Genomic DNA, 24,203 nt, shown 5'->3' with positions numbered 1-24,203 from the left:
ATGTTAATGTGAGGAGATTTACAGCTTAGAGGTCACCACCATGTGTCTGTGATTCGTGTTAAAATCAGTCAATTCGGTTTTTATATCTGTGATCATTCTTCTGTATTTGAGCGGCTAAGCTAGCAGATTCCCAGTTGTAACAGTTTTCATGTTAAGCTGAAAGATCCTTGAATTGAACACAGAGACAACTTGATTTCATCCAAATGTTTAATTTCAGAAACAACAGGTTTTTGTGAATATATTTATTGACTTGACAGCGGCTGTGAGTCAGGTTGTGTAGAGATAAGTAAACACAAGCACGATATAAAACATGAGGATTGGGAGTGAAGCGGCGTCTGTGAACAGGAAGATGGCGTGCTGCGTTAACACTGGGACTCTGGGCGAACAGGAAGTCACGGCTCAGATCATGGCGAAGTTTATCCACTGTAAACAGACACACACAGACACACACATGTCAACACCTGGATGGATCCTGAACACAGTTACAGACCGGTCCGGGCTCCAGTGTGTTTCTCACCTGGTTGAAGTCCAGCTCGATGGAGCCGCTGTTGGTAGCATCGAGCTTCTTGAAGATTTCTGCAGGAGACGAATCAACGTGTTAAACTCAGAGGAAAACACTTCAGATTCTGGACTTTAGTCAACGGTCAGTTGATCTAAAGAGACCATCTGCCTCGAGGGGCTGGTTTTTACTGCACATTCAATTATTATAGCAAATTATTATATCATATGAATCAGTTTGTTTCATTAAGACTGGTCACTGGTCTGGTCACATGTGCTCATTTCATCATTAATAACAATAAAATCAGGCCTTTAATTCTCTGATGTGATTTATGAAATCTATGAGAACAATATTCAAGTTTAAAGTTGAATCAAATGAAAACTAAAACCTACGATTGAAAACCAAAGACGTGATTTGTCTCTGTGGAAACGTTTATAATACAAAATACTAGAAGAAGAGTTTATTTATTTATTTGAGCTCAGATCTTTTGTGAGTGAACAGGATCAGTTTATATCTTCACGTGATCGGAGGGGAATCTGTGTGTTTGACGTATTTCTGATCAAATTCAGTTCTGACTTTAACGTTCACATCTAAAGGAGAAAATGTTTCTTAGTTCCGTTAGCGCTCCTCCGTTAGCTCTGCTAGCTAAATGAAGCGTGGACTTACTGAACATCATCTCCAGCCTCATCAGACATCCCACAAAGTTGTCGAAGTCGATGGTCATGTCGAGGTCGGAGTATCGAGCCACCAGCTGCTGGTAGATGGTGTTGTTGAGGGAGAAACCTGGAGGAAGAGCGACCGAGTTAGCTTAGCAGAACACGGAACATGAACCCAACCACTGATATACTCAGCTAGGCTTGTTAGCATTTAGCAGGAATAGATATACATACATGTAAAACAAACACATCTTATTGAATTGTTTGTTGTGGTTCTTTCACTGATTAACAGCAAACAATGTTTTAGTTTATCGCTGCTGAGTATTTCAACCAGGAAACAAACAAAATACAATTATATTTATTTTACAAGAACAATGGTAAACATTTAAAAAGCTTCTCACTATCACATAAACATAAAAAAAAATGAATATGACAGAGATCTAAATGTTTCTACGACACTCACTTCTAATGCTAAGACTCCTAATGCTAATGCTAAGACTGCTAATGCTAAGACTGCTAATGCTAATGCAGCTGTTTGTCTACGGGACGTAACAAACCATCATCCTCAGTTTACGCACAGTGACATGTGGAGAGTCCAGCAGCAGCAGAGGAAACACAAACAACAGGATTTTAGTTGTGAGAACATGAAGAGAAGATGAAGAGGAGGAGAAGATGTTAGTTAGCAGCAAACGCTTCACTTGAGAGTTTCCTGTGAGCGAGGATTCACCACAGATTAAACAGGAGGAGGTTTGAGACACGAGTCAGAAGAAATCATCACAACTCAGGTTGAACAGTTTAAACTGTTTCTCTGAAGAGATTCGGACCAAACTGAAGAAGACAGAGTTCATATTCATCCTGATTCACCTGAGACCGTCTGAGTCTGAGTCTTAAATCCTGAATCAAAATTTGTTTGAACTTTCTGAAAAGAGAAACAAGTCGATAAATAACTTCTGTTGTAATAGTAGGAGGTCACTCTAACCTTTGACCTGTGAAACCTTTTCTGTTAACTTGTGGGTCAAACTGAACATTTGTATTAACTTGAAGAACTTCCCTCACTGCCTTTGGACATCTTGTTCTCAAGACTCAGTCAGATGGATGAATAAAGGATAACGCCTCGGGCCACTAGGTGTCGCCAGTGCAGAGACATATCAACTGACCTGCGTCCTTGAAGGCGACTCTCATCTCCGGAGTGCTCATTGTCCCAGAGTTGTCAGAGTCGTTCTTCTTGTAAATGGACTAGAGACACACAAAGACACAGACGTTAGACACCAGCAGGTGGAGTCAGACATGTTGGACTCTACTGGTGAGAGGGGACGTCTCACCAGGTATCTCTGGACCTTCTTCCACAGTGTGGCGAACTCTCCGAGGCCGAGCTTCCCGTTCCCGCTGTCCTGCTGCTCGGTTAAAGATCACACAGATGTGTTCACGTCCACAGAGGACCTGTGATGTCCCACAGGTCCCAGCTGCAGACAGGTGAGGTCACCCATTCTTGATAGTTTTAATCTTAAAGGATACGTCCATCAGGTTGACCATCACCCTGCACGTCTCCATACTGAAGCCGTCCGTCTTGATGTCAGTTCCTGTTGGAAACAGGAAGTTTAAGACCCAGTGTAAAGGACACCTGTTATTCTCATTTTAAGGTTAATGATTTTAATAAGTGTTGAAATGTTTTCATTCTCTAAAGTTCAGACTGTCCCTCGGTGCAGCTCCTCTTTCAGCCTCTGTCTGAAACTCTTGGTTTTAGCTCCTGTCTTTTTAAGACCCCCCTCCTGATGAAGCCCAGTCGGCTCTGATTGGCCAGCTGGACCACTCTGTTACAATTGGTCAACCGCTCAATCAGCTGACATTGCATAAGAAGTTGAGATGAAACTCTGAGCACGAGGTTTCATGATTGGCTGTTTTTGGGACTGTGATTGGTTGACCTCAGCTCAGAGGCGGGGCCTCCTAGTGTCACTTAGCTGATGTTATTGTTAACATGGTAAAAACCTGATTTTGGTTCCCACCTGCAGGGGGCACTCAAGTTTATTTAACTGAGCTTCATATAAACTCACGTTTGCAGACGATCTTGTTCATGATGGTCTTCAGCTCCACTGCAGAAATCTCCATGTCCTGAGGACACAACACGTGTTCAACACCCGGTTCATGATGTCAGGCTTATTTAACCACATTATGATTTGTTTATTTAATTTAGTAATTTTATTAAACACTAATAAACTGTTGTTTTCACTACAACTTGTTTCCAATTTTGATTTTTGATTCATTGATCGATTCATCTGTATATTAATCCAGCTGTTCTGTCCTATGTTAGCTCTTAGCATGTAGCATGTCTCTGTGCACGTGAACATATTTAATTATGGAATTCTTCAACTGAAAATGGATCTGACAGGGATCTACTCTGATTTGTCGTCAGGGAATTATTACTAGATGTGCATCTGATCGGACTTGTTCTCTGGCCTGATGGGACTTGTAGTCCCAAGAACTTGTCCTCTGACGGAAGTGGTCCAGGAGGATCCTGGTCGAGTCTGAGGTCCTGTCTGGTCTTAGACCTGATCTCAGCTGTCGTCATCACGTATGAATCCAACAGACAAACAGAAACTTACATCTCCAGCGAGTTTAGAGAAGAGGCCTCGAAATCCTGCGTCCACCTCCTCATCTGACACCGTCTCCTGGACACGATTTTCAAGAAAACTTTTATTAGTCAGCAGAACTGGTGACAAACAAACTGCTGACTCACTGGCAAATTGATGAATTTAATTATTTTGTTTGGCATTAGATTAATTTAATAATTTATCATCAACAGTATAAATGTCTGTTGGCAAAAATTCGGTCTGTTTGATGGTGTGAGAGGTGATGTTGGTTGGATTGGGATTCTCAATGCTACACTAAACTAAGCTAAGCTAAGCTAAGCTAAGCTAAGCTACCCAGCTGCAGCATCATGTCAGTTGGGCCGACACGAGAACTAAATGTTGTTACTTTATGTTTTTTTTTTTTTAATTGCTGTTTGATACTCACATCTACAAGCTCAGCTTCAACCGGATCATCACAGGGTCTGACAGGAAGAGAGTCGATGTTAGAAAACACACACAGGACGGTCAGTGAATGCATCATGATGCATTCACTGACTCCCTAACCAAATCTTCACCATCCAAACTAGAGGCTGATTCTAACTCCAAGTCTAAACCCTCAAACAGCACAAGAAGTGAGGAGCAGATAAAAGGTGTCTAGGTACAGGAACACCCAACACACATACACACTTTCACACATACACACACTTACACACACGCATACACATTCCGTTTACACAGTGCTTCAGACGAAGAGAACCTTCATTCAGAGCAGCTACAGACACGTTTTTGTCCAGTGGTGTGTTTGTTTATGTTGTGTGTGTGTGTGTGTGTTTATATGGTGTGCTTGTGTGTGTATATGTGGTGTGTGTGTGTGTGTGTGTCTCAGGCTCTCACAGGGTCTCTGACTGCTTCTCGGAGAACACCCGGATGCAGAAGTCTCCGTTGAGGTGAGCCTCGAACGTGGACGGGACGATCAGATATTCTCCTGGAGGCATTTTGAAGCGAGAGGTGACCTCGCGCAGGTTGATGAAGGTTTCTGATTTGGCCGTCTGAGCGTGGCTCAAGAAGAAGTTCTTATCCAGATGCACCTCACGCTGCCCGTGGAACTGAGGGAGGGACGGAGGACAATCGAGACAGCTCGATATTACACATGGTTTATATCCTGTGAGCTTCAGAAGCATCAGAAAGCTTAGAGACGTATTTGTGTGTTTCAGGTTTGACTCCAGATCTTGAACATTTCTCACATATTCAGCTTCTAACAAGATTTTCTTGTATCTGCGATGCAGTCCAGATTCTGGACTGCATCGTTCTGCTAACGTCTCATCATCTCCATGTGGAACAACCTCTATGATGCATTAAAAACACTGAGACCTCCTCAAACAACAGCTGCTTAGCTTAGCATAAACAAAGCTAGCCTGGCTAAACCTAAACCAGTACCGCTAAAACCTGCTAACATGACTCTACGTAATGTGCTTTCAGGCATGAACTGCAGTTCAGGCATGTTCCTGACGTGTTCCTCACATGTTCCTGACATGTTCCTCACATGTTCTGGATCTTCTCCTGCAGCCTCCTAGTAAAATGCTCAATTTGAAACAGATTGATCTAAGATGTGTGTCCTGAATGGAGGTTTGAGGAAATGATGGAGTGTGCTTTCCTGTGACCTTTGACCTGAAGGTGTTAGGGTGTCCGGTGCTCACCTGTTGGGGAACCTGAAAAAAACAAAGACAAAAGTATAACACCTCTGCATTAAAAGAACACATTCCACGTGTCTTTACATATTTGAGATGTTTCTTCATGATCAGATCTTTGTCTTCTCACCTCGTAGATGGCGAACCCGATGGTGTGCATGTCCTCTCCTTGTTTACGCAGCTTCCTGCGGTTCTTCTGGATCAGACCAACTACGAAGCTGCAGCCCACCTCCCCATCCTCTGGGTCATCATCCTCCTCCTCCAGCTTGATCACAAACTGTGGATTGGTCCAGAATGTGTCTGTGGAAGAAGAAACAGCTTCCAGTTCCATCACCTCTCACCTTGGAACTCTTAAAAGGTTCAATACAGTTTCCTTTAGGAGCAGCTGGTAGTGATGGTTTCTGACCAGGACCAGGTGACAACACCAGGTCCTCTGAGCAGCACACCGACCAGGAGGAGCTGGTGAAAGGTGATGAGGAAACATTGCTGTTGTTTCACCTCCGGAGACAGAAGGGAAGGAACGCAGCTTGCTCCGGATGGATAACAGTTGCTAATGCTAACGTTACAGATGAAGGGTAAATGTGAGTTTAGCTCCTCCCATCTGTTCCCATCGGGCACCAGGACCATCCGAACGGACGATCAGTCCACCTCGACCTCTGACCCTTCCTCTGGAGGATTTCTCACTTGAATATACTGATTTAACTCTGAGCACAGATTGGTTGCTTGACAGCTTCAGTGAGTGAGAGCAGGTGTGGGAGGAGCTTCAGCACTTACAGGGGTTGTTCCTGCAGCCTCCGGCGGTGGACCCTCTCCTCCAGGTGCCGTCGAACTTGCTGACGCTCCAGTGTTTGACGGAGTCGTCTTCGATGGTGTCGGGGGTCAGGGTGCAAACCTCGATACGAGAGTAGTTACGCAGGAAGTCACTGTAGGACATCCTGTAGAGATAGGACGGAGAAGAACTGTCACTCCACACCAACACCCAACACAAGCTTGGGGTTTATCTATCCTTGAGGAGACTCCACCTACCAGAACTCTCCGTCCTCAGCGTTAGCATTTGGACAGTCTCCCTGGACAGAGTTCCACTCGGATGATCTGTACAACATAACAATGATAACACAGAGTTTAAACAGAACCGTCTTCAAACTCTACGAGGAGGCGCGGCTGCTAGCAGAGACCAGGAGGGTTGATTAGCTCAGATGGATGCCTGTCTGATATGAACTGTGTTGTGTTCAGGTGCTTGTCCTGGTTACCCGTCGCTCCAGGCTCCGGTCCACTCCACCTGACCCCAGGGGTTCCTCATCCTCACCAGTTTCTCCTGCCGACCGCGGTAGTTCACCTGGAAACACAGAAACAAACCAACACTTCATTTTCCTGATGTCACCTCATCTGATGGTCACATGTCAGGACGCTGTGTTACCTCGACGGCGCCGGTCAGTGAGTAGGCGTGGCCTTTCACCAGCTTCTGGCGAGTGACGGCCTCGGAGTCTGCGGCGCTGGTTATCTACACGACACAAACAGACGACTGAGCGATTCATCTTCATCTTCAAAAGTCCAAACTAATGTTCTGACCTGTCGATGGTTTATTCTTTAGACTCTGACAAACAAATCTGACCTGAAAAGAGTCAAGACTTCAAATCTGAACAGTTTGAGCTTTAACGTCTGTTTATGACAGAAGGGAAAGTCTGGACTGCGACTGAGAGCCGGGACAAAATGGACGTTTCACTGTAACAACCATGAATCTTCAAAATGAAATCGTTGTATTGTCCCATTTCAAAAATCTAACTCACGTCGATGGAGCAGCCGAGCAGAGCTCCAGCCTCCAGGGACTTCTTGAGGATGTGGAACAGGTTGGACGGAGGTCGTTGAAGGTCGTAGTTCTCAGCGATGCCTCCTGTGAAATCCTCGAAGCCCTCGGTGGTCGAGCCTCCGGACAGAGCCTCGTAGCAGCCGTTCATTCTGCAGCGAGAACATCAGACCGAGCGTCAGAGTGAAACTAACCCATGACTGTGAGAGTCTTCTGGGGATGTGATATGAGTTATACAGAGGTCATTACTATTCAGTGAAGATAAAAGATGAAGGTCAGTGAACTTTATGAAAAGATGTGGCCTCAGAGTTTAGAGTTTTTAACTTTCTCTGAATCTCTCACAGAATCTACGGCTGCTGCTGATTTCACTGAATTCTTTCACAGTCAGATTCAGACTGTTTGTGTGGAGCTGGTTCTAGATTAGACTGATCACATTTATTCAGAGACTTGAACGTTGTGTGTTCATTGTGTTGGTCTGCACTCGACCGATCAGCACGATTCGGTTGTGTGAAAGTTGTCTGCTTAAATCTCCGGAGTTCCTCACTTGGCGTAGGCCTTCTCCAGCAGAGCGCTCCAGAACTCCCTCCCCTCGGCCGAGTGGACGAACAACAGCTCTCCATCTTTGACGGGCAGACGATCATCGATCACCACGTCCACCCACTCCCCGTACTGCCAGAACTACACAGCAGAGACAGAGGAGACAGTCCACAACATTGACTTTGAAAAGTTCCCTCAGTTCTGACTTCTACTTCCTGTTTTCCAGCTCTATAGAACAGGTTAGGTGACTGTGGCTTTCCTCAGTGGTTCGACCTGTTCCCGGCTGATTCACTGTGAAGGATTCAGAATGTGGTTGTAACAAAATCTTAAACACTGAACTGATGAAGTTGGATTAGAAGAAGTTGAATCAATAATAAAGATCCATTAAAATGAAGTGAGAGCCTGGAGTTCTCTTTACAACCTCCTGCAGAGTCTTCCTTCATAGTTCAGTTCTGCAGGGTTCTGTGTTCAGACCCATCTGGTTTCACATGTTTCCACTTTGTACATTAAACACACGTGTTCACCTCACTGTTCAACCCTGTTACTCTAAGCTCATCACTGATTATATCCTGAGTTTAAACCATAGTTCCCACAGTAATACGCTGCTGATGTCAATCATCTGGTACCTGGAAGTGGAAGATGCCGGCGTAATCGTCACCAAAGCCCTGGTCGGTGGGAACAACCCTGGCCATCACATATTCATTCAGGGTCAGGGAAGCGATGGCCGCCAACAGCCAGCAGTCACCTGGACGGACATTGGACACGTGTGTGAAGGTCTGTCGTGATTAAACTGACATGAGACTTTCTGGTGCCCGGAGGATTTCTATGATTGTATCACCAGCTTGTCCCAAAATCAGCACGGTTACTCATGGCCTCCAGCGCCATTATCCCGTTATCACACAAGCTCAATGAATTCTGGGAGATGGTGACATGTGATCGACCCTCCCGTTTTGAGGAGCCTTTGACCTCTGATCTCTTTAATGCAGCCTCTAACAGAGACAGAGCTACCATGGGAAACAGCTAAACAGTTCATTCTTGGGTTCTGGACCTTGACATTTTAATTTTAACCACAAAAATCAAATTCATCAGTTCATCATCAAGTCAAATATGAAGACAGTGGCCGGGGGGGGGCTGTGGCTCTGGACCAGATTCCTGGAGCAGGAAGTTGTAGAATGAGTCGAGTCTGGTTGTTGTTGACATTATTAAAGTTTAAACTTTCATGATGTTACACAACAACAGAGTCAGAGATCTGCTGCTGTGGTTTAACATAGGCACAACTCACTGCTGACGCACAACCACAACCACTACACTGCAGGGTGTGTCTCTCTACTCTGAGTGTGAGTGTGTGTGCTAACAGCTCATAACTCCCTCTCTCTCTGATGTTTGAGTCAGTGTCTCTCGCCCTCTAACAATAGCTGGCAGACCTCTCCCTCCTCAGCCAATCAGGGCTCTGCATGGCAGCGCCCTCTAATTACAGTGGATCCAGTTTCAGTTCAGCTGCTTCGAGCTCATGAATTGAAAACATGTGATCTCTTTACAGTGACTCTTTCCTTTCCTGTGTTTTAATGATCTGTGATTCACACGACGTTGTGACGAGAGACCAGACGTGAACATTGTCTTCCTGTGTTTACATGATCCACGCCTGGCAACTGCCCCCCCCCCCCCCTCAGAGCTGAGGCTTTCATTTCCTCCATGAGCTGTGAGTATAGGTGGTGCGTTCAGGGACAGTGGGATAGGTGCTCTGTTATGGTGTGTTTGAGGACTGTAAGGAGAACTCACCCAGCGCTCCCTGGCAGATGTCCGTCCTGGTGGCTCCGCCCACAATGAACTCAGGATTGGAGACGAGCTCCTGTCAAACGACAGACAGACGTGAGACTGACAGACAGACGAGGACACTCAAGTTGACAGACCAGTTTTTAATATCATCAAAAAGCTAATTTAAACCCAACTGATCATTTATTTAATCTACTTCAACTATTTTTGTTTGGGCCGTGTCCCATCTGGTAACATGGAGGAGGAGGGGTTTAGACCTATACTGCAGCCAGACATCAGGGGGCGCTCCAGATGATTTAGCTTCACTTCACCTGTCTGTGTGTGTGTGTGTGTGTGTGTGTGTGCGTGTTTAGTTAGATAAAAACCTCACAACATGTTGTGTTACACTTGTCACTCCCTCCTCCTCCTCTGTTCCACTTCCTGTTACTGACGGAGAAACACTCAGTGACACATCTGCACGAGGAAAAGTACAGTGTGTGTGTTTGTGTGTCTGTCTGTGTGTGTGTGCGTGTGTGTATGTGTGCTGCTCAGCCCCTCTGATCCTCAGTGTAGTGACTCATCTCTCTGGTATTCGGAATCTCCGTTGTGTTCATGTATCATTTGATAAAATCTGAAATTTCATGTTCATCATCATATCGATTATAATAATATGTGCTAATCATGATGACATCATCACGTCAAATGTCTGTGATGTAACATCACACTGGGTGGAGCCTCCAGATTCTCCTGTTTAAAACAGAATTACACGTCTTTAAAGAAAGATGTTTTCACTTTATACAGGAAATAAAAAACAAAGCAGGACTGAGATTTGTGGGTTAGCCGTTTCTTGTTTCCTCTCATTAAGGAGGGTCGGATGTTTCCTCCGCTGAAGGAGATAAGGTAGGAAGCATTGAAGCTCCTTTCCTAATCATGACGAGAATTCAAACAGCTCTTATTACGGCTGCTGAACCACTTCAGGTCATTTCACTCAGTCAAGACGGTTCCTAAGAAAAATGGACTATTGGACCGCAGCTATGGTCTGGTGGACATGTACCTCCCCTTACACTGCCCCTAAGGGTTCATGGGAGTACTGCAACTTAGATCCAGTTTCTAAAAATGTGCAAAACTGAACAGACAGGCGCACGTTGCCTGAGGCGGCCATGATGCAGGCATGAAGATAACACCAAGAACATCTCAGGTTCCAGCCTGAAGTCGTCCCGTCTGCTGGGAAACTCACAAAACACCAAACTCCAAGGAAGGAGGAGGATCGTAAAAACTTTACTGATGTTTTAACGACACAACAACTCTCCTGCAGCCTCCTGGTTAAATGAGTGTAACCTGTCAGAGTGAGTCCATGAGAGAACACAGCAGGACAATGTGTGGAAGCTTCCCAGAGAGCGAGTGGACGTGTGGACGAGGTTTCTAACACGTGGCGGATCCAGACAGTCTCCTGCTTCATGAAGAAAGAACTCCAGAAAATGTCCTGACATGTTCGTGTGTGAGACAAGTCCTCGTGTCCTCAGGGCTCAGATGTCACTTCACCACTAGGTGTCTCCTGCAGGACATCTTCAGGTGAACGTAGACAAGTGGACTTTCATGTTTGTATTGACATTCGACACCAACACAATTTGAACGGCATGTTTGTGTCCCCTCAACATTCTGATTCAGACGTACAACTTGACGTCTGAACAGAACAAGACACAAAGACAACTTTATTCTTCATTCACACACTCCCAGGACACACACACACACACATACATACACACACAGTAGAACAAATATACACACACATAGAAGTACAAGAACACACTCACACACAGAAGAACAAGAACACACACACATAAAAGTACAACAACACACAGACACACACACATAAAAGTACAACAACACACACAACCTCCAGCCCCACACACACACACACACAACCTCCAGCCGCCCCGCCCCTCCAGCCCCACCCACTCCTCCAAACAAACAGACCCATCCTGACCTGAATCCAGATCCTGATCCGGACCGGGCCCTTACCGTGGGTCTCTTCCAGGTGACGCCCCGGGTCTTGGGGGAGCTCGGGCCCAGCTCCTTGAAGCCCAGCGCCTCGGGGGCGGCGGCGAACGTCGGGTCGCAGAAGAGCCGCCCGGCGGAGCGGCACTTGTCCCGGAGCGAGCCGAAGTCCTGGTTCAGGTACGGGACCGCGTTCGCGTTGGTCCCGAAGCCCGCGGCCAGGGCGCGCTGCTTGGCCAGATTGGAGGCCACACCGGACATGATGAGGAGGAGGAGCAGGAGCAGGAGGAGAAGAAGGAGAAGGAGAAGAAGAAGGAGAGGAGTTTGACCGAGAGACGGAAAAACTCCGCAGATTCTTCTGAACAAACTTTGACAGATTTTCAGTCAGAGTGAGACCTCCGCCCTCAGAGGAGGAGCCTCTCTCCCTCTCTCTCGCTCTGTGTCTCTCTCCCTCTCTCTCTCTCTCTCTCTGTACCACTCCCTTTCTCTCTCTCTCTCTACCACTCCCTTTCGCTCTCTCTCTACCTCTCTCTCTCTCTCTCTTTTTCTCTCTCTCTATCTCTCTCTCTCTCTGTACCACTCCCTTTCTCTCTCTCTACCACTCCCTTTCTCTCTCTCTCTACCTCTCTCTCTCTTTTTCTCTCTCTCTATCTCTCTCTCTCTCTCTTTTTCTCTCTCTCTATCTCTCTCTGTGTGTCTCTCTCTCTCTCTCTCTGTACCACTCCCTTTCTCTCTCTCTCTCTCTACCACTCCCTTTCTCTCTCTCTACCTCTCTCTCTCTCTCTGTACCACTCCCTTTCTCTCTCTCTCTACCTCTCTCTCTCTGTGTCTCTCTCTCTCTCTGTGTGTCTCTCTCTACCACTCCCTTTCTCCCTCTCACCCCTCTGTCTCTCCCCTCTTTCTCTGTCTCTGTCTCTCTCTCTGTCTCTCTCTCTGTCTCTCTTTCTCTGTCTGTCTCTGTCTCTCTCTCTGTCTCTCTCCCTATGTCAGTGTCTCTCTCTCTATCTCTCTCTCTCTACCACTCCCTTTCTCCCTCTTACCCCTCTGTCTCTCCCCTCTTTCTCTGTCTCTGTCTCTCTCTCTGTCTGTCAGTGTCTCTCTCTCTCTCTCTCTCCCTGTACCTCTCTCTCTGTCTCTTTCTGTCTCTCTCTCTACCTCTCTGTCTCTCTCTCTCTCTCTCTCTCCCTCTCTCTCTCTCTATCCCTTTCTCGTTCAGGGTCTCTCCATCTATGGCGAGAGAGAGAGGGAAGGGGTCACCCCCCCCCCCCTCTCAGTCAGAAACAAACACAAACACAAACAGATGTAAAACATGAACCGTCCGGACAGAAGTTTGTTTGTCTCTGACGTCACTGACCGAGTCTCAGCGTCCAATCAGGACAGAGACCTGACACCAGCTGACTGAGTGTCTGAACATGAGTCGACGTGTTAAAACTCGTAAACTTTGTGTCTCAACGTGATTAAAGACTTTTAAGACTTTTGAGACTTTTCTGTGAGAGCCGTTCTCTTATTATAACTTCTCGTCATGATGTGAAATAATAAATCAGTGAATCAGCTGCTCTGTGTTTAAACATGAACGTCAGTGACTGGTTGCTTCTTCCACAACTGGTTTGTTTACCTGACAGCTGTAGGAGCTCGATGACGTCACAGTGACATACCTGAGAGCTCAGAGAACCTGACCTCTGACCCCTGGCACCACAGGTTTGTACATGAGCAGAGCTAGGCCTCATACTGCCAGCAGGGGGAGACAGAGCACTGACACACTTCCTGCTGGTGGTGTCCGGTGTGACCCGGTCTCAGGAAGTTTTCAGGTGTTGGTCAGAGTTTATCAGACTGTTTGTTTTCTGACTGACTCAGCTGATATCACACTCCTTCACCTGCTCCCAAGCTCCGCCCCTCAACTGACCACCTTACACAAATACACGCACTCACCTGAGCCTCACTCTGAACTGGTGACCAGCAGTGTCTAGTAACTAGCAGACTCTCGGCTGATTCTCCAGACACTCACCGGACTAGACTCAGGATGACGAGCACGGCAGCGGAGCTCGCCAGGAGGAGGGCCCGGGACGAGCACGGCGTCGGCAGCCGGGCCAACGCCGTCCCCTTCAACAAGCAGGACTTTGAGCAGCTACGCAGCGAATGTCTGAAGACGGGCGAGCTCTTCTGTGACCCCACCTTCCCTGCCACCTGGGACTCTCTGGGATACAACCAGCTCGGACGCTACTCCTCCAAAACCATTGGCGTGGAGTGGAAGCGCCCATCGGTGAGCACAGCCGCAAATCACAGAAACACAAACAGAGAAACATGCAGACAATGAGTCAAACAGTTAATTGATGTTGATTAAACACAGAAAATAAAAGAGATAAAGACAAAGAGAACTCTCGCACTGCAGCTTGATGTCTCCACCAACCAGAACATTGCACCACTGAAATTCATTAAGTCCTTGCGTCTCAGTGAAGGTTTGAGTCTCGGTGAAGGTTTGAGTCTCGGTGAAGGTTTGAGTCTCAGTGAAGGTTTGAGTCTCAGTGAAGGTTTGAGTCTCGGTGAAGGTTTGAGTCTCGGTGAAGGTTTGAGTCTCGGTGAAGGTTTGAGTCTCGGTGAAGGTTTGAGTCTCAGTGAAGGTTTGAGTCTCGGTGAAGGTTTGAGTCTCAGTGAAGGTTTGAGTCTCAGTGAAGGTTTGAGTCTCAGTGAAGGTTTCAGCCAAATGTGAAAGGTTCCAGATATTTCGGGTTCACAAGGCAAAACCAAAGTGCTTTGTGAGGTCACTGTGACCTTGACCTTTGACCACCAAATTCTAATCAGGTGATCCTTGAGACCAAATTAAGGTTTGTGATATCTCAAGGTGTAATTGAGATATTCACAAAAATAGGGTTAGTGTTAGGGTTAGGGTTAGTGTTAGTGTTAGGGTTAGTGTTAGGGTTAGGGTTAGTGTTAGTGTTAGTGTTAGTGTTAGGGTTAGGGTTAGGGTTAGTGTTAGGGTTAGGGTTAGTGTTAGGGTTAGTGTTAGGGTTAGGGTTAGGGTTAGTGTTAGGGTTAGGGTTAGTGTTAGGGTTAGGGTTAGTGTTAGTGTTAGTGTTAGGGTTAGTGTTAGGGTTAGGGTTAGGGTTAGGGTTAGGGTTAGGGTTAGGGTTAGTGTTAGTGTTAGGGTTAGGGTTAGTGTTAGGGTTAGGGTTAGTGTTAGTGTTAGTGTTAGGGTTAGTGTTAGGGTTAGGGTTAGGGTTAGGGTTAGGGTTAGGGTTAGTGTTAGGGTTAGGGTTAGGGTTAGGGTTAGGGTTAGTGTTAGGGTTAGTGTTAGGGTTAGGGTTAGGGTTAGTGTTAGGGTTAGGGTTAGTGTTAGGGTTAGGGTTAGTGTTAGTGTTAGTGTTAGGGTTAGGGTTAGGGTTAGGGTTAGGGTTAGGGTTAGGGTTAGGGTTAGTGTTAGTGTTAGGGTTAGGGTTAGTGTTAGGGTTAGGGTTAGTGTTAGTGTTAGTGTTAGGGTTAGTGTTAGGGTTAGGGTTAGGGTTAGGGTTAGGGTTAGGGTTAGTGTTAGGGTTAGGGTTAGGGTTAGGGTTAGGGCTGAGGAAAGTGACCCGGACACTAAAGCTGCTTCAGACTGAGCTCCATAGTTCTCTGGATCTTCTCTTGTCTTTCTCCTTCTGTATAGAGTCTAAATCCAGGAGCAGTGTGAACGGCACAGGATCCTCCACTGACTCACTGGGAGTGAGTGTGTGTGTGTGTGTGTGTGTGTGTGGGGGGGGGTTGAGGAGCTTCTTACACAGGACGCAAACATTAAGAAACTAAAACTAACCTCTGGTGAAAACGAGGATGACTCAGAGATGTTGTACAGATGTGAGACACCACACTGACTCAGAGTGAAGGACAGGGAGGACACACCTGTTTACAGTCACTGGGCTTTGAACGCAGGAGGCAGGAAGGGTCTTCCAGGGTAGGGGGCGCTGTGAGGAGGTTAATATGAAGAATGAGAAGGAAGAAGTTTGTTAACAATTGAAGAAAACAGCACCAGTCTGGACTCTGATGTGGTTTCACTCATGGACCAGTAAAAGAGGAGTCACTGAATAATCCTGCGTATTTACTTCCTCATTAATCATTAATCACCTGCTGTCTCGTCCAATCAGGAGCTGTGTTCTGATCCTCGGTTTATTGTTGATGGAGCGAAAAGGACGGACATATGTCAGGGAGCTCTGGGTAAGAACACACACTCGTTTGTACTTCTATCTTAGTGAGGACACTAATAGGCATAATACATACATACCTAACTTTAACCTAGAGCAAGTCTTAACCCTCAAACAGCCCTTTGTTGGAGGGTTAGGGTTAGTGAGGACCAGTCAACATGTCCCCACTCTGTAGGCCTGAAATGGTCCCCACAAAGGTATACGTACAGGAACACCCTCACCTGCTTTCTGTCTGTCAGGTGACTGCTGGCTGTTGGCCGCCATCGCCTCTCTGACTCTGGACCCTCAGATTCTGAGCAGAGTGGTACCTCCCGCTCAGAGCTTCACGTCTCAGTACGCCGGCATCTTCCACTTCCAGGTCAAACACAAACTGGGATTTGCTCGTGTTCACGAACTTGATTTCTTCTTCTGTGACGATGAGCAGGCGGCTCCGCGATGAAGACCTTGAGTGACCTCTGGTTTCCTGTTCATGCAGCTGTGGCAGTACGGGGAGTGGGTGGACGTGGTGGTGGACGACCGGCTGCCAACAAGAGACGGGAAACTGCTGTTTGTCCACTCAGCTGAGGGACGGGAATTCTGGAGCCCCCTGCTGGAGAAGGCCTACGCCAAGTAAGAGACAGATAAACAATAAACAATCAAACTAGCCACGAAAATAATAAACTTCTGTTCTGAAGCCTCAGTTTGACACCGTGTTCAGCGCCATCTTGGTTTTTGAACCAGAATTAACCATATTTGGAGGAGTAGGGGGTGGAGCCTAACTGAAAGCTCGAGCACTCACACCTGCCTCATGCACCCATTGGACAGTACTAGCTGTCAATCAAAGTCTGGTATCCAGGCCAAAATGCAAACTACAGATTGACACATAAACTCCTTAATGTTCACCGACGTTATAAAGTGAGAAGTAGAATCATTTTCTCACAGACTTCTATAGAAACTACCAGTGGAATCGCCCCCTGCTGGTCATTACACAGAAGACAGAAGCACCTCTGCATTGGCTTCACTTTTATAAACAGTCTATGATTTACGGCGGTGGTATAGTGGCAGAGACTTGGACTATGGGCAGAGAAGGTCTCTGGTTCGACTCCACAGAGAGACAACAAAAGACGAACCTGGATTGATCTGTCCAAAAATCCAAGAGTCTCCCTACCCTGTCTAGTGCCCCTGAGCAAGGCACCTTACTCCCCCAACATCTGCTCCCCGAGCGCCGTACATGGTCGCTCACTGCTCTGTGTGTCCTGCACCAGATGGGTCAAAAGCAGAGATTAAATTTCCCTACCTGCATGAGTGTGTCTGTGCATGTGTTTGGGATGAATAAATGAATCTTAATCTTAATCTTAATAAATAAATAGATTTATCGTGAGGGCTGGCAGTGACACTTGGCTGGATTGGTTCCTGTCCGTCACAACACAGGGTGGGTGGAGTCAGACAATCACTGAGGAGTGACTGGGAGAGTCGGGCAGAGCTCGGTGGTAACCAGCAGAAGGTGGAGCAGTGTTTACTCAACAAACAGTCGGTGTCGACGCACCTGGAAAATAAACAGGAGCTGATTCGAATCACCTTAACTCACCTTGTGTAACTCAGCTGTTGTAACTCACGTTGTGTAACTCACGTTGTGTAACTCACCTGCAGGAATCCACGGTTTATTTAACATCATCAGCACAACCACATCAAAGTTTTCAAAACAGCTTTAAATTTGAAGATTCTTCAGCTTCAGTTTGAAGTTGTAAGCTTCTCCTGCAGTTTAACTCGGCTGAAATATTTATAAACATATTCAACTCAAGGGAACTATGATCTCCTTATCGCTTGTTGTACTCGTCATGTTCACCGATCTGCTCGGAGCAGCTTGATCCACTTTGTTCTGTCATAGTTGGTGAAATTTGTTCTGAGGAAAACGATGGAAGACGAGTGGGACAGTCAGATTAAAGAGACACATCGTGAACGAAGGAGGAGGCCACCGTGAAGTTAACTCCTAACTCCTGTTTTCCAGATAAATCTGGATAAAAACTCCTTTTTCTACGCCTTAGCAGGTTTAACGTTTCTTTTGTTCATGAACTAGCGTCAAACCCTCAGTACTGATGTTCGTACTCCTGCGTCTCCTCCCGCAGGGTGAACAGTTCGTACGAGGCTCTGACCGGAGGTTCGAGTATCGAGGGCTTCGAGGATTTTACCGGCGGAATCGCAGAGAGCTATGTCCTGAAGGAGGCTCCGCCCTCTTTGTTCAACATCATGTGGAAAGCTCTGAAGCTCGGCTCGCTGCTCGGCTGCTCTATCGACGTAAACGTTCAAATCTTCGCTCAAACACGACACACTGACAAACCTAAACACTCGAGGAACTATAATCGCTGTTTCTGATTGGCCAACAGGAGTCCGATGAATCCACCGAAATAAAGAAAACATTGTGCGACTCCTTGTATTGACCTGAGCTAACTGTTAGCTAACATTCAACCAGACGAATCGTGCTCATCAGCTTCATGTTGATCAGCTCGTTCAGTCTGAATAACTTGAACTGAATAAATAACTTGTTAGTAAACATTGACTTAAATCTCTGACATCACGCTCTAGCCTCTGACATCATCACATCTGTGAAGTCATGTGATCGTTGACCATCCTCCATGTTGACGTTTGTCAGATTTCCAGCTCGTACGATTCGGAGGCGATCACCGGTCAGAAGCTGGTCAAAGGTCACGCCTACTCAATCACTGCAGCTGAGCGGGTGAGGGCTTATGGGAAACCATCATAAACCATCTGAAACTGGCAGTGGGCTCATTACACGTCACTGGTTCTGCAGGTTCTTTACCGTGGTTCTCCTGTGGAGCTGCTGAGGATCAGGAACCCATGGGGTCAGGTGGAGTGGACCGGAGCCTGGAGCGACGAGTAAGTTCACCACGTCACATCCATCTGTCCACGTGTCCTTCACATCCATCCGTCCATCAGTGTGTCCTCAGTCTGTTGATTGGTCAAACTGAAGATGTGTTTTTTGGTTCGTCAGGTCGGAGAAGTGGGACGGAGTTCAGCCCGAGGAGAAGAGGAAGTTGGATCATTGTGCGGAAGATGGAGAGTTCTGGTAAGGACAGACACAAGCTTTCTCATCTTCATCCTCACACTCATCTTCTTCATCCTCTCTGTCTGCAGGATGTCCTACACAGACTTCCTGAGTCAGTTCTCACTCCTCGACATCTGCAACCTGACACCTGACACGCTGACGAGCAACCAGGGCGGTCGATGGAACTGTTCTGAGTTTGAAGGCGTGTGGAGAGTCGGCTCCACCGCTGGCGGCTGCAGGAACTACCCCGGTACTAACGACCCACTCCGGCTGCTCATCGCATACATAAAAAATAATAAGTTAGTTTTTAAAAGATTTAAAAGAAGAAAAGAATGAAGTTCACAGATTGAGCACAACCGTCCATCTTCTCTGCTCAGCTCGTCTTCATCACCTCTGACCTTTAAATAATCGATCCACCTTGTTGTTGTTTTGACTGATTTAGGACTAAATTAATAACTAAAACCGTCAGGTTAGGAACATGTCAGGAACATGCAGAGGAACCTGTCAGGAACATGTCAGGAACATGCAGAGAAACCTGTCAGGAACATGTCAGGAACATGTCAGGAACATGTCAGGAACCTGTCAGGAACATGCAGAGAAACCTGTCAGGAACATGTCAGGAACATGTCAGGAACATGTCAGGAACATGTCAGGAACCTGTCAGGAACATGCAGAGGAACCTGTCAGGAACATGTCAGGAACATGCAGAGGAACCTGTCAGGAACATGTCAGGAACATGTCAGGAACATGTCAGGAACATGCAGAGGAACCTGTCAGGAACATGTCAGGAACATGCAGAGGAACCTGTCAGGAACATGTCAGGAACATGTCAGGAACATGTCAGGAACCTGTCAGGAACATGTCAGGAACATGCAGAGGAACATGTCAGGAACACGTGAACGATCTGTTCCAAACCTGACCTGATTTTCTCTCCGCAGCCACTTTCTGCTCAAACCCTCAGTTCTTCATCCGACTGGAGGACGTGGACGATGACCCTGACGAGGGCGAGGACGGCTGCACCGCCCTGATCGGACTGATGCAGAAGGACGCTCGCAGAGAGAGACGCTTTGGACGAGACCTCAACACCATCGGTTTCGCCATCTATCAGGTGCACACACACAAAGACTCACATGCACACAGACACACACTCAGTTTGTACTACCGTAATTGATCTTTGTGTGTTTTGTGTTTTCTCAGGTTCCTGATGAGGTGAGAAACAAACAGGAAGTTGTCACTGTGTTCACCTGTGGTACAGAGTAACTAAGTACATATACCTGATTACTGTATTCATAGAGATTACTAACCACATTTTACAGTGTATGATGCAGCTGATGTGTTGACGTGTGGACGTGTTGACGTGGTGACATGTTGACATGTTGACATGTTGACGTGTTGACTTGTTGACGTGTTGAGTTGTTGACATGTTGACGTGTGGATGTGTTGACATGTTGACATGTTGACTTGTTGACATGTTGACGTGTGGACGTGTTGACATGTTGACGTGTGGACGTGTTGACGTGTTGACATGTTGACATGTTGACATGTTGACATGTTGACGTGTTGACTTGTTGACATGTTGACGTGTGGACGTGTTGACGTGTGGACGTGTTGACATGTTGACATGTTGACATGTTGACATGTTGATGTGTTGACATGTTGACGTGTGGACGTGTTGACGTGTTGACATGTTGACGTGTGGACGTGTTGACGTGTTGACATGTTGACGTGTGGACGTGTTGACGTGTTGACATGTTGACATGTTGACGTGTGGACGTGTTGACGTGTTGACGTGTTGACATGTTGACATGTGGACGTGTGGACATGTTGACATGTTAACGTGTTGACTTGTTGACATGTTAACGTGTTGACTTGTTGACATGTCAGGACGTCAGGACTCTGACGACCCACAGGTCTAATTCTCCCAGGTGTGGTGATGTTTCTTCTTCTGTGGTCAGTTTAAAGGTCGCAGTAACATCCACCTGGGCCCGGACGTCCTGCTGAGGATGGAGGCGGTGGCGCGCAGTAAGAACTTCATCAACTTGAGGGAAGTGTGTGACCGCTTCAAACTGCAGCCGGGGGAATACGTCATCGTCCCGTCCACGTTCGAGCCGCATCGCAAAGGAAGCTTCGTCCTGAGGGCGTTCACGGAGAAAGAGGCTCACAGCAGGTGAGACACGAGGACATGTCCCGTGGGCTGGGTCTCCTGCAGGGACTGACGACTTGTCTCTGCTGTTTCAGACCGATGGAGGAGGACGTAGACGTCAGCATCAATGAGGTTTAAGATCTTTATTCATAGAAACTTTCTGTTTTGACCCAAACTGTGAGAAAAGACTTGTCTGACTCAGTTCCTTTAGTAAAATATAAAAACCCTGACGTTTCTTAATCTACGATATTTCAATCTAAATGATACTTTATGTTCCAGCCGGATGTCGGACAGAAGGACGTGGACCCGCACTTCAAACATCTCTTTGTCCAAATCTCAGGAAATGTAAAGACGTGTAATTTAATATCATAACTTCACCACTTCACTTCATATTCATATAAAACTTCTGAAGTCTGATTCTCTTCTGCTTCACCAGGACTCACAAATCTCAGCCTTCGAGCTCCAACAGATTCTGGACAAAGTGATCGCCCAGAGTACGAACTTCCACCACAGCTTTCATGAGTCTCTGGTTATTTAAATAAGGCAGATGTTGTGTTCAGGTTCAGATGTTGTGTTCAGGTTCAGATGTTGTGTTCAGGTTCAGACGTTGTGTTAAGGTTGTTTGTATAACTCTTCTGTTGCTTGTCTGAAGGATCTGATATGAAAACTGACGGATTCACTCTGCAGACGTGTCGCAGCATCATCAGCCTGATGGACGTATCTTTCAATCTGTGATTTAATCCCTTTGTTGAACTGTAGATTTTGACTCAGTTGTGTTTGCAGTAGTAGAATGTGTGAACTCTCAGAACAGGACCTTTAACTGGTCTTCAGATGGACGGTAGCACCACACTGGGTCTGGTGGAGTTTCACACTCTGTGGACAAAGATCCAGGGATACATGGTAAGGACATTTTGCTGAATGAAGTTCTGAGTCTTCAGAGTCATGTTGTCAGATAAATACGATGTGTTGATGAGAGCTGTTCCAAATGAGTCGGTCACTTCAGGTAAATAAATGTGATGCAGAACTTCACTGGAAATCTATTGATATTAGGCTCAAGTCTCTGAGAGCTTCAAATCCTACAGAACGAAGTCTGTGTATTTAAAATTCACACGTCTCCTTCATGACCTTCTTCTTCCTCAGGAGGTGTTCAAGGCTCACGACTCGGACGGTTCTGGTTCGATGAGCAGTCATGAGATGAGAGCGGCGCTGGCTGAAGCTGGTGAGATCCCGTCTTTAATGAGGTCACAATCATGATCGTACACTGATTTCTAATCAACGAGGAAAACCATGAGGTCAAATCGAGGTTCCTCTCAGGGTTCAGGATGTTGGTGGCAGTGGGGGACCAGGTTCAAATCAGGGTTCTGCAGGGGTCTGGCTCTGCTCGAGAAGGTTCCCTGACTCGTTCTCAAACTTCAGGAGAACTTCAAGACATCATAGAGGTGTTGAAGTGGTTCAGGATTTTGTCGTTGAAGCTCTCGATGTCCGAACATGAATCCACAAGAGGGTTCTGTACATCTTAGACTCTAAAACAAGGTTTATGATAATGTTCTCTTCACCTGTTAATGAGTTACAGATGTTTCTAGTTCTGCCCACATGGATTTTTGCACGGTGCTAAACGGCCCGTACGGGTTCATGAGGTTCAGAGTTTGTTGAACCAGAAGCTCCAGGTTCTTTTAAATTAATGTTTCTAAAGTCTTGGACATGGAGAATTTCCCCATGAGTGAAGGATGGAGGCACTGCCTGGTTCCAACAGTCCCAGTAAAGAGCTCCCCCTGGTGGATCCTCAGTATCACTGCACACTGACCGTCTAACGTCTTACAGTTGGGTTTCCTGTGTGAGGTCAGAGGTCAGAGCAGCTGGTCTGAAGTCAGTACTTCAGTGTCATTTTAAGGCGTGTCATCACCATGGTAACATGCAGCTGTTCACGCCTCCATGTGTCACATGATCCAAGAAGAGAAACCACTGAACCATGTGACTGTGGAACTAACAACACAGGTGTTTGCAGGTTTCCAGGTGAACAGTGAAGTGATCCAGGAGATCGTCGGTCGATTCTCTGACACGAGCTACGCCATCGACTTCGACTCTTTCATTGGTTGTTTGATCCGACTGGAGCTGCTCTACAGTGAGTCACATGACCTCCGACAACCACCACACCAACCACGCTAACCACACAGTGGTGACTATAAAGACCATCAGTGGCTGTATATAAAGATGATTGTGACTGTATATAAAGATGATCAGTGACTGTATATAAAGATGACCAGTGACTGTATATAAAGATGATCAGTGACTGTATATAAAGATGATCAGTGACTGTATATAAAGATGATCAGTGACTGTATATAAAGATGATCAGTGACTGTATATAAAGATGATCAGTGACTGTATATAAAGATGACCAGTGACTGTATATAAAGATGATCAGTGACTGTATATAAAGATGATCAGTGACTGGATATAAAGAGGATCAGTGACTGTATATAAAGATGACCAGTGACTGTATATAAAGATGATCAGTGACTGTATATAAAGATGACCAGTGACTGTATATAAAGATGATCAGTGAATGTATATAAAGATGACCAGTGACTGTATATAAAGATGATCAGTGAATGTATATAAAGAGGATCAGTGACTTTATATACAGATGATCAGTGACTGTATATAAAGAGAATCAGTGACTGTATATAAAGAGAATCAGTGACTGTATATAAAGAGGATTAGTGACTGTATATAAAGATGATCAGTGACTGTATATAAATATGATCATTGACTGTATATAAAGAGGATCAGTGATTGTATATAAAGATGATCAGTGACTGTATATAAAGAGAATCAGTGACTGTATATAAAGAGGATCAGTGACTGTATATAAAGAGAATCAGTGACTGTATATAAAGAGAATCAGTGACTGTATATAAAGATGATCATTGACTGTATATATGTGACTGTTCTGTTGTATGACGTGTTGTGTCTATGTAACAGAAATGTTCCGGACTCTGGATCTGAAGAATCAGGGGAGGATCGAGTTAAACCTGCAGCAGGTAACATGTGTTGTGCTGGCGCCCCCTACAGGCCACTGTGACACCTGCAGCTTTACGTCACTGATCCCTTCTCTTCCCACAGTGGCTCCGCCTCAGCATCAACTAACCGCAACTTACCCCAGGAGCATGCTGGGAGTTTTCACCTGCCACACCTGAACGCATCTGATTCAATGTGATGTCAACATCTCCTTTAATTATGAATCAGTTTCATGTATGAAAATCTGAATTAAATTCAAAATAAACTCATCTGGACACAAATGTTTGATCTGAAGTTCTTTAGAGAGAGAGAATCTGCATTGAGGA

The 24,203-nt window shown here is 46.1% G+C and overlaps 2 protein-coding genes and 2 long non-coding RNA genes across 5 annotated transcripts; 1 reads left to right on the top strand and 3 right to left on the bottom strand.

Annotated features, from left to right (window-relative positions):
- Positions 1-189: 189 nt before the first annotated feature.
- LOC133954022 (calpain-2 catalytic subunit-like) lies at positions 190-11,884 on the bottom strand. 2 transcript variants are annotated; one of them, XM_062388271.1, is made up of 21 exons: positions 11,526-11,884; positions 9,531-9,600; positions 8,378-8,496; positions 7,759-7,892; positions 7,198-7,366; positions 6,828-6,911; positions 6,661-6,746; positions 6,437-6,502; positions 6,185-6,345; positions 5,541-5,710; positions 5,420-5,431; positions 4,617-4,828; positions 4,168-4,204; positions 3,756-3,821; positions 3,207-3,264; positions 2,671-2,735; positions 2,478-2,549; positions 2,313-2,391; positions 1,166-1,282; positions 518-576; positions 190-423 (listed from the first exon to the last, which is right to left on the bottom strand). In XM_062388271.1, exons 1-21 carry the CDS (start codon positions 11,760-11,762, stop codon positions 400-402), a joined length of 2,097 nt encoding a protein of 698 aa, XP_062244255.1. In that variant the 5' UTR covers positions 11,763-11,884; the 3' UTR covers positions 190-399. The 2 variants fall into 2 exon arrangements, with proteins under 2 accessions (XP_062244255.1, XP_062244256.1); XM_062388272.1 differs by having other exon boundaries at positions 2,478-2,546.
- A 1,376-nt stretch (positions 11,885-13,260) lies between these two features.
- Positions 13,261-24,146, top strand: LOC133954021 (calpain-2 catalytic subunit-like). The gene is made up of 21 exons (XM_062388270.1): positions 13,261-13,761; positions 15,614-15,683; positions 15,910-16,028; positions 16,146-16,279; positions 17,776-17,944; positions 18,300-18,383; positions 18,459-18,544; positions 18,660-18,734; positions 18,803-18,963; positions 19,652-19,821; positions 19,911-19,922; positions 20,669-20,880; positions 20,952-20,988; positions 21,136-21,201; positions 21,293-21,350; positions 21,509-21,573; positions 21,688-21,756; positions 21,997-22,075; positions 22,862-22,978; positions 23,842-23,900; positions 23,983-24,146. The coding sequence occupies exons 1-21, from the start codon at positions 13,522-13,524 to the stop codon at positions 24,004-24,006; spliced, it is 2,106 nt and encodes a 701-aa protein (XP_062244254.1). The 5' UTR covers positions 13,261-13,521; the 3' UTR covers positions 24,007-24,146.
- On the bottom strand, positions 13,614-15,682 carry LOC133954142 (uncharacterized). The gene is made up of 3 exons (XR_009920753.1): positions 15,594-15,682; positions 15,286-15,433; positions 13,614-13,718 (listed from the first exon to the last, which is right to left on the bottom strand). It is a non-coding gene; the product is annotated as an uncharacterized LOC133954142 (long non-coding RNA).
- Positions 19,058-19,659, bottom strand: LOC133954139 (uncharacterized). Its single transcript, XR_009920750.1, has 3 exons — positions 19,562-19,659; positions 19,249-19,370; positions 19,058-19,214 (listed from the first exon to the last, which is right to left on the bottom strand). It is a non-coding gene; the product is annotated as an uncharacterized LOC133954139 (long non-coding RNA).
- Positions 24,147-24,203: the final 57 nt, after the last annotated feature.

Source organism: Platichthys flesus, chromosome 5 (genome assembly GCF_949316205.1).
Source record: "Platichthys flesus chromosome 5, fPlaFle2.1, whole genome shotgun sequence".
Lineage (NCBI taxonomy): Eukaryota > Metazoa > Chordata > Actinopteri > Pleuronectiformes > Pleuronectidae > Platichthys > Platichthys flesus.
Note: the sequence above shows the minus strand (reverse complement) of the source record. Positions and strands in the feature narration are given on the sequence as shown.

Excerpts from the sequence above, each read along its gene's own strand:
- LOC133954021 (XM_062388270.1), top strand. The coding sequence starts at position 13,522 with ATGACGAGCACGGCAGCGGAGCTCGCCAGGAGGAGGGCCCGGGACGAG. Across the intron at positions 16,280-17,775 it reads CTGGAGAAGGCCTACGCCAA|GGTGAACAGTTCGTACGAGG; the intron begins GTAAGAGACAGA and ends CTCCTCCCGCAG. Across the intron at positions 18,964-19,651 it reads CGGCTGCAGGAACTACCCCG|CCACTTTCTGCTCAAACCCT; the intron begins GTACTAACGACC and ends TTCTCTCCGCAG.
- LOC133954022 (XM_062388271.1), bottom strand. The coding sequence starts at position 11,762 with ATGTCCGGTGTGGCCTCCAATCTGGCCAAGCAGCGCGCCCTGGCCGCG. Across the intron at positions 5,711-6,184 it reads AGGCTGCAGGAACAACCCCT|ACACATTCTGGACCAATCCA; the intron begins GTAAGTGCTGAA and ends CTTCTTCCACAG. Across the intron at positions 3,265-3,755 it reads TCTCTAAACTCGCTGGAGAT|GACATGGAGATTTCTGCAGT; the intron begins GTAAGTTTCTGT and ends TTGTGTCCTCAG.